This window comes from Etheostoma spectabile, chromosome 18, assembly GCF_008692095.1.
Source record: "Etheostoma spectabile isolate EspeVRDwgs_2016 chromosome 18, UIUC_Espe_1.0, whole genome shotgun sequence".
Lineage (NCBI taxonomy): Eukaryota > Metazoa > Chordata > Actinopteri > Perciformes > Percidae > Etheostoma > Etheostoma spectabile.
In genome coordinates, this window is record NC_045750.1 from 15,339,029 (window position 1) to 15,348,440 (window position 9,412).

At 41.3% G+C, this 9,412-nt stretch overlaps 1 protein-coding gene across 3 annotated transcripts in view; it reads right to left on the bottom strand.

The window, feature by feature from the left end:
• rnf217 (ring finger protein 217) overlaps positions 1–1,187 on the bottom strand; it is a 33,066-nt gene extending 31,879 nt beyond the window's left edge. For 2 of the 3 annotated variants that reach the window (XM_032543877.1, XM_032543876.1), the window contains exon 1: positions 32–1,183. In XM_032543877.1, the coding sequence (XP_032399768.1) occupies positions 32–1,021 (990 nt within the window). In that variant the 5' untranslated portion in view covers positions 1,022–1,183. Of the gene's footprint in view, positions 1–31 lie in introns of all 3 variants that reach the window. The other variant, XM_032543875.1, reaches the window with a different exon arrangement.
• Positions 1,188–9,412: the final 8,225 nt, after the last annotated feature.

Genomic DNA, 9,412 nt, shown 5'->3' on the forward strand with positions numbered 1-9,412 from the left:
CCCCTTTTTGCTCACCCTCCCTCCTACTAACCTGAGCGCTGACGTAGAGTTTCAGACACTCATCGCACACGGCCTTCCTGCAGCAGGGCAGGGGTGCGATGGTTTTCTCTTCCAGGCACACCCGGCAACTCTGCATCGTAGTCCCTGCACCGGCCTGCTCCGTGGACAACGGGTGGGTCATGTCCCTGAATGGATCCACCAAGTCGTCCAATGTGTACAGAGACGGTTCGGGACTCGAGCCTGCTTCCTGTTCTGTCTCCAAGTCCATTTTTGGTGCGTCAGATGTGCCCGTTTCATCGTCTGTGATTACAACGTCTTTTCTGTCGTTAGCGATGCAATACACAGTGCAGTAGACGTGTTCTTTAGTGTTCAAAGACTCGTCTAAAACGACTACGTTGCTGTCACTGTCACGTTTATAATGGCGCGGCCCGGTAACGTTGACGGTCACCAATTCAACTCTTTGCACAACCGAAGTCGTCAAGTCGTTCAAAGTTGCCTCGTTTTTAGTCCCCGCTTCGCCCGTTTCACGCTCCGAGTTTTTACGTTCGCCGCGTTCAGTTCCATAACCTTTGTGAACGTGGTTATTAACGTTTCCTTCGCGATGTTCATGCTCCGCGCCGCGCTGCATCCGGCTGTTTGTATTTAGACACAAAGAGGGAGATTTTGAAACCCCGAAATTCCTCCTCAAAATCTCGACAGCGCTCGCCCTCCTCCTCCTCTCTCCTCCTCCGCCGTTGCAGTTGTTGTTGTTGTTGCCCTTTGCATCCTTCTCCTCCTCGCTGCTCCTGTCCCCCGAGTCCCCCTCACCCCCGTCCAGGGATAACCGCGAGTTTGATCTGGTGACACCACGGCTCAAATCTCTGACCGCCCGCTCAACTTTGCTGTCCGTGAAGGAAGTTTCTTCCGGCAGGTTACGGGACAATTTCACCCTCTCCTCCTCTAAGCTGCTGATAAAACTCGGCATTTTACAGGCGTCAGCTATCGGTCTGTCATCTTCCATCCCCGATATGGCTCTCCCCATTTAGCGAGCGGTGCTCTCCCGGCGGACCTCTGCCTGTCTACCTCTTATCCGACTCCGCTACCAAAACAAAACAAAGCAGGCAGCTCGGTGCTTCCGGGTCTCGTCGTCAGCATGCAGGGGAGCAGCGATAGGCCGATGGGAAGCCTAGTGGTGAAGAGCAGCCCTGGCAGATGGAGATATTGGCCAGATTAGCACAAGCAAATATCAGAGCGAATAAGACTGGCCAAAGCGGGCAATTTCTTTAAATGTCTATGGCAGTTACACCGGGTCACCAGAACTCCAGGCCCCCCATATCCTCCAGCTTTACTGTGAAGAGTTTTATTACATTTTTTTTGTCAATATCGACTGTAAATGTAAAATGGATCATGCTTCATTACACAATCTTGAAGTGATTGGGTTGAGAAGATGCCTCTGTGTCAAACATCTACCTTCAAGACCTGAATTGAGTTTTTTTGTTTTTTAAATATGTTGCATATCCCTTAATGTGTTAATCCTATTATTACAACCTGGGGAAGTATAACAGCATAGAAAACTGTGCAACCTGCCTTGAGAGTAAAGAACAGGGATTGATAGAGGCCCAGCGCCTCATTTTGCCCATGTAAATGGATGGATGTACTGTCTGCTGTTTGGGGGTCACCAGCCATTTTACCACGTTTACCGTAAGAGGAGCTTCATAAATTATTTCAAATACAGGTCCAGGTGTACTCAAATATTCAAAAGCAAGGATTTGACTGGATATAAATACAATCCAACTTTGATTTAATTACTTACCTTTTATCTCTGGACAAACTAATGCAGTGCCTGTTCAAAACGCTTGGCCTCCAGTGTTGCTGCTTGGAGCTTTCTCCAGAACTATTGCACCCCTAAATATTTGACAGAAGGCCCCCAGCGCAACTCCAGTGTGTACTACTGACTTACTGTGTACTTCTACTTCATAAAAAAATGTTAAACTACTAAATTAACCCAACAATGACATTTCACTGGTTACATTTGAAATTCAAATTTTGCTCACAAAATATCCCAAATAAAATGTGATACATTACTATCTAGAATTATTATAAGATTGTTTTTTCAGGCTTTTTATGCCTTTATTTTTCAGAGGACAGATGAAGACATGAAAGGGGAATGACATGGAGCAAAGAGCCACAGGTCCGCTGTGTCGAGGAGTACACCTCTATATATGTGCGCCTGCTCTACCAACTGTGCTAACCCGGCCACTATAAAGAATTCTAATGAGCTCCAAAAAAGCTCCACCTTGAAAAGACATTAAGCAAATTTAAGTACTTTGTGCTTAATTTGTCAAAAAACTAAGCCAACGTCCACTCACTAACAGTTATCATCGAGATGGCTCACTCATCAAGTGTAGATGGTGCACATCTCATGTCTAGATATACAATAATCAAATGTTGCTGCTTTTGCTTTTCTTGCCAATATATTTTCTCACAGCAGATATTTTGACTTGTCATGGCATGAACTGCACAGGAGAAACCAACTTCATTAACCATGGCTCAGTTCCATCATGAGTCCCAGTATGCCGTGACGGTGAGCAGTGCCAGTTTTAGAATAGCAGCTCTGGTGTTGCAGCCAGGGCCTGATGGTGGCGGTTTCACATCAACAAAACTATCCCTGTCATCATGTTGTATATGGTGGTATACTTAACAGGAGCAAAACCTTTCAGTCAGAAGTTTGAATGCACTTTATGTGTGCACGTCTGTCTGTGCTGTGTACTTATGTACATCTGTTGCTACACTATACTAGGTGTGTGTATTTTAATGTGGCAGCCGTTATGTCCAAGACACATTTCCCTAGGGACCAATAAAGTAATCTTGACATTATTAGTGGTAGTCATATGCTAGTTCAAGCCACACACACACAAACACACACACACACACACACACTTCTCATCTTCATTAAATTGCCCATAAATTATGTGATTTCAAGTCCAACAGGGAAGGTGACACTTGAACACATTAGAATGAAAGTCATTTGGAAGGAAACGTCCTTATTTCAGCGCTGTTGGCACAACTTTCAAATAAACCTAACTGGGGCGCTTGTAAAAGAGGTTGTTAGCTCCATAACAGTTCCTCATTAATGCCATAGGGCGCAAGCCACACGCTAATTATTTTAGCTTGTCCTGGCTGTACCCAATTGGTTTTAGTGGAGAATACCAACAATGTTAAAAAGCCTTTACAAGTGCGAGTCATCCGCTGATTACATAAAGCCGGAAACCCCATCATTTTCTGAAGTGTGCTGTTCCACATTTAACAGGGCTCTGCAGGCTAAAAATAAATATTTAAAGTGCTTCCAATCTTGAGCATTAACTCCATCTTAAACTCAACCCAATGCATCTAAATCCCTTTCCCTCAAGAGGTTTTTTTTATTCTTAATTGTGTAGATGTTTCCTGATTTACTTTAACAACCTTATTCTCAGAGATTTAAACACTGCATTTACCTTTGAGCACTAGATGAGAATACCACCCGCCATACCCCTCCTTCCTCGGCAAAGGAACAATAGGGCTTCCTGGCAATGACTGTGTGTGTGTGTGGTGCATGTGTGTGTGTGTAAAATAAGGAGATAGATAATACAGTAATACAGTATATCATGACCGGTCAGAATGTGCAATGATGTTGCCTTCAGCTGTCTTTTGGGATCCTGTTTCAACAGGTTTAGCTTTTCAGTCACTTTAGAAAGTGTATTTTCTTTCTTTACTTGAGAACTTAGATGTTGGAAAACACTTGGCAAACACAACAAAGTAAGACAAACCCAAAACCTAAAAAAAAATAACTGTGAATACGGTGTCATGTGTTCCTCCACCTACTACCACGCCTGTATCCTCAGCTTCTAGGCGCCGCTGCATCACTTCCTCGTCAACTGGAGAGTTTGCGTCGGTGTTCATGGGCTCTCAGTTCTACGTCATGAATGGTCTGGTCTCTCCCTTCTCCCCAGATAACATTCTCTCTGTGTCCATTCCACAAGCATGGAAATCCTAGACTCTATTGCCCCTCATCGGATTAAAACTATTAAACCTAAGGCGGACGTTTGAGGAATTTAGTTTCTCTGATGTTGCTTCCTGAGGTAGTGCAACACATGACCAACTGTCCCTCAGACATTGTTCCCGTCAGGATGGTGAAGGAGGTTTTTAATACCACCATCAGGTTGAGTTTATTAACTTTTTGAAATTCTTGTCTTAGTTCAGGTTCTGACCGAGCTGCCTCTAAACATGCTGTGATCAGGCCCCTACTTCAGAAACCTCATCTTGACCACGTAGTGTAGTCCAATTTTAGACCAGTGTCTCATCTGCCTTTTCTTTCAAAGTCAAAGAAAGTGCAAAGAAATGATGGAAAGGTGTCAGAGAAGGGAGGACACAATAAAGACTTTCCTTCTCCATTGTCTATTTTATTCCCAACTGTCTAGTTTATGTACAGTCAGTCGCCTGTGTGAAAACTATCATAAAAAGAGGAGGAGTTAAACCAACATAGAAAGGAGTTATACCAACATAGATGGTTCTAGTCAGTGGTGAACATTTACAAATCAACCCAGAGCCACAGAGAAGTTTGGATATTTCCACTGGCAGTTAGTGACATGTTTGTGCATTAACGTACTGACAGTGAATAGTTACTTAATTTATTATAATTGCTCCTCTAACATAATTGTTTCTGCTGCGACAGTCTAATGTCCTTTCATTTAACGTTAAAATTAAGGGGAAAAGTTTTAGATAAACAGTGGGAATTTGACAAATTGTTGGAACAAAATACATTTTTTTTTATTCTCTATGATAAGCAGTTGTCTACTATTTATAAAGAAGCTGATCTGATCTGTGGAGTTAGTCTGTCTATCAGAAGACCAAGCCAAGCTCAATAGATTTGAGAGTGAGCGTTGGTCTGGTGAGTCTGCTCTGTATTTTCTCTGCACGAGAGGCGTGACCAACAGCCATAGTTTAAATGACCTTGTACTCAATTGGATAATCCTTCAACCAATCAGACCAACGATGCGGGTGACGTAGTAGCAACAGTGGCATCAAAGGGTTGCTGCGCTGCCGCTATGTTGAATGTAAACAAGAAGCTGCTTGGTCACTTGTCTATTGTCATCATGTTAAACCCGTGCCAGGTAGAAAAGCTAGTTTGTGATTGGTTCCCGCAAAATTGTCAACTGAAGCAGGAGAATTAAACGTGCAGGTTTCCAAACTGAGCTGCAAGGTGAAATCAAATTGCCGGCAGAGTAAACAGGTTTTACCCCATCTACTGGGGAGTACCTCAGGGTTCTGTCCTGGGTCCTACACTTTTCTCTAACATGATATTCCTAACCCTTTACTTTTTTGCCATTTACAGCTGTATTTCCTTAATAAACTAATTGAGCAAGAACCGATGACAATACTTGATGGTAGAAAACCTATTTTATCAATCAGCTCCTTAAATAAGTGATGGGATCCTACATGAACCCAAAATATTCTTCTAAAGATAGCACCGTTTTTGTTGTTTCAACTGAGAGATTTCTCTCTGTGATGACTACTGGGAAATAGATGTGGCTCAGAGGGTAAAAGGAGATGTCACGTACGTCTGTGCACCAATCAGGACTTAGTGACATTTTAATCAAAGCATAGTGACAGTTGACTTGGCTGGCCACTAGCCATGTTTCCATTCAATTGTCAAGTGAATTTGAAGCAAAATTTTGAGATGTTGCAAAAAAGAAATAGGAATAGGCATGTTTCCATCAACTGGTGTGGAGCAAATGAACTAGTGTAGTAAATAATGGCTAAAAAAAATGTTTTTTTGTTTAAACCTTAACCTTGATTGTTGCTTATTTAGACACACATAAGAATATAGAGAAATAATTAAATTTGAAACCAAGTTTTCAGGGGCTTTTAAATGAACACTTCAACATATTTACCAAAATTAAACATTACTGAAATGCTGCATTTTGCTTATCAAATGAAAATTTAGCCAAACACAGGACATATTGTATGTCTTTCCCTGTTATTCATACATTTACTCTGCACCATATTACAGTAACAACTATAACAGTTTACTCCTGCCACAACTTTAAAGTTTCAAAATGGACAAGTTTCATTTAAGGAGAGCTTTGTAACTTTTACAGAGTCAGAACTTTACAATAGCTTGACTGAATGTTTATCGATGCCATTTATGTACTCTACTTATGTACTGCATGTACAGATTTTACATTTGCAGAAAAAAGCTTTATTGACTGTTCTAATGTCTACATGTGATAAAGCCACTGTGTAGATTCTATGTTCATTATTATTTAAAAATATATTATTACTGTTCTTATTGCTGTTGATTATCAATTTGTGAGGAGTTTTAAAGAATTTTCTTCAGTTTCATTTGAAGTCATGGCTTTTCAGGTTCTGGGTTAAGTGTTGTTCAGTTCACCATGACACAGAAAAGTACAATGTACTGCAGTACAGTTTCACATGTACAGTTTCTCTCTCGCTCGCTCTCTCACACACACACACACACACACACACACACACACACACACGGAATCCTCTCTTATATCTGCCAGGTTGCGGTGTAGATTGGCATTGCATCCACAGTGCCAGGTGATATTGACTTGATGAAATCCATTAAAGACAAACAAATTAATGAATTAATGAATTCACTTTCAGTTCAAATTCAAAACTAATGACACAAGCAACTATACTTTTCAATTAAGCCTTTAAATACCGGTTATGTGACCCTTTTCACAGCATTAGTTCCTGATTTGAATTTTGCAGAAAGACACTTCCTCAGCAGTCATGTCATTTATTAAAAAGCAACGGGTGGTGTTGGTTGACCATTCAAATATAAATTAATATTGTAAAGTTAATTATGTTCTGAAGTGAAAGTGAATTTTCAGCCCTGACAGAATGATTAATGACAGAATTACAGACTATTGTGCAACTAATTCCCTTTCCTCCCTTTCTCCTCTTACGCTCTCATTTCAAAATACACTGTACAATTAGAAGGAATAAAACGTAGTAGTCCCACTTGTACACAACATAATACATTAGTAGTCAACTAGAAAAAACAGTAAACACGGCCACATGTGATTAAAAAACGTCTAGAAGTTCAAAGTTACATTTCATCATTTTACAGTGTGGTAGCTATTTTATCTCCTTAACTCTGCAGACATTTCAGTGTTATTTATAGAAAAAAATCACAAAGTTCACATTTGGGACTCTTTGACATGAGTTGAGGGGCATTCAACAGACCAAACGGTTCCCATTTTAAGTAGCTAGTTAGTCACACGCAGCATGAGAATAAATACGCAACAGTTTGGAAACACCTCATGCAAACACATAAACTGTTTCTGTCCTCCAGAGCAGACGGAGCCTCACGGGGCAGCGAGTCTGAACGTAACCCACAGAGTTTTGTTACAAAACATGAATTGCTGAGCAGAGGGGGGTGGACTTTGTAGTTTGTAGAGTGGATCAGTCCATCCTTGTGTCAATGTTTCCAACCAGAAATGTTCCTTGGTTGACGGAGAAGGCATCAAAGTTTTGGTCCGGTGATTGCAACACAGATGCAACATGTTTAGTTATATTTCCAGAATGAATCAGTTGATTTTTCTCAGCAGAATAAAAGAGAACCGGCTAGCCGCGCGGAATGCAAATGTGAATTTCTTTTTTGATTTGTGATATCCTTGGTATTTGTTTTGACATGGGAACCCAAGAAGAGTGATCCTGAGACCCATTAGTTTTGGTCCCAGTCTGTGGCGTTCAGAAACCAGGCTCTAAAGATGTCCATGTGGCGATACAGTTGGCACTTTCAACATTAGAATTGGAGTGGTGAGGTGAAGAGAGGGAGCTGCTACGACTCTGGCATCCCTCTGGTTCCATATTTTATCCTCGTTAGTCTGCAGGCGAGGATGAACATGCGCAGTGTCTTTGTCTGTTTTTTTCATTTCTCCTCCTTTCACCAATCTTTGTCATCCCCCAGTTAGTTTTTAAAATGCAATATATCAATCAAAACAATAACTAATAAATCAAAGAATTTCATTTGGATGCGTCTCTGTTCCCCACATGACGACAACAGGCATTTTTCAGCTTTTTGTCACATTGTTTATGATACAAAAAAAGAAAGAAAAGAAGTTTAGGCCACTGACTATGATTGTCATTTCTGTAAAAGGTGTGTTTTCTTTTGATGTGAGCATTGCCTGTGGAAGATTTGGAACTATTCTGGTATGAGGAAGGGGGTGCTGCAGATTAGTCTGATGGGGCACTTAGTTGAGCCATCAGATTTTTTAATGTTTTTTAATTATTATTCAGAAAAAAAGAAACGGGTGAGTGTTCGACAGAGCTTGGCATTGAGAGCTACAAAAGGACTGAGGTGGAAGTGAAACTGTTGCCTGACCTCAATCCCTCTTTCTAGGGTTATTTTCTTTGTCATGTTCTGTCTCTATCTACCTCTACCGGCCTGTCTTGGATGGAAGACAAAATATTTAGACAGCAAGAGACCAAAAGACACATCTGGAACAACTGTCCCGTTGGTATTAACGGTAATATGGCAGAAAAACCCCATGGCCTTTGGGATGCTGAAGCTATACGCGAGTCTCCTATCTGTTTCCCAGTCTGCCTATCTGAGATCCTATTGTAAACATTAACATTCACATTAGTAGTAAAAACGTTAATACATCTGTGTGTGTGTGTGTGTGTGTGTGTGTGTGTGTGTGTGTGCGTGTGCGTGCGCACGTGAATTTCACATATACATTGCTTAATGCCTTTGTATGTGAATGTGTTTCCTTTACACATATGGAATGAAAGTGTGTAAATCTACACATTGCAAATCGTTATTTGACATTCAACGTTTCTGATGAAACAGAAGAAAATGTGCGGCATGTAATAGCAACTTGTATCAAGCTCCTATCTTTGCAGCAACAAGAAACCAAATGCACCATAAAGTAATCTTAGAAGAAAAGAAAAAAAAATGTGTGACATTCCTCTATCGGTAGTCTTGTTAGTAGCTGCTTGGTCAGTCTGGTTGGAAGTCCAGTGTCTGATGCGTCAGGCACAAAGAGCAAAAAGTTCCAGAGGTGGTTGAACAGTTTCTATTGTGTACATGGAGGATGGGTCTATTTTTATCTTTACATCCCTTTGGCTTCTTTTACAACGCAGACACCCAACATCACAAGAGGAAGCAAATCATTGGCTCTTGATCCCTCAGAGACAAAACCCAAAAAATGCAGTTGTCATTGAAGCTTGTTGCCTGTACTGGTGTTTCACCTATGTCCTGCAGTTACCGTGTTCAACCACACGAGGCCAGTGTTTCATCAGGAACAAACTCCATTAAAAACAGCAGACAGGCAGACCAGGGAAGCAATCTGATCAAAGACTGGAGGGGGGAGGCGGCAAGGGGATGGTGGGGGTGGTGGGGGGGGATTTGTAAGTTGAAAGG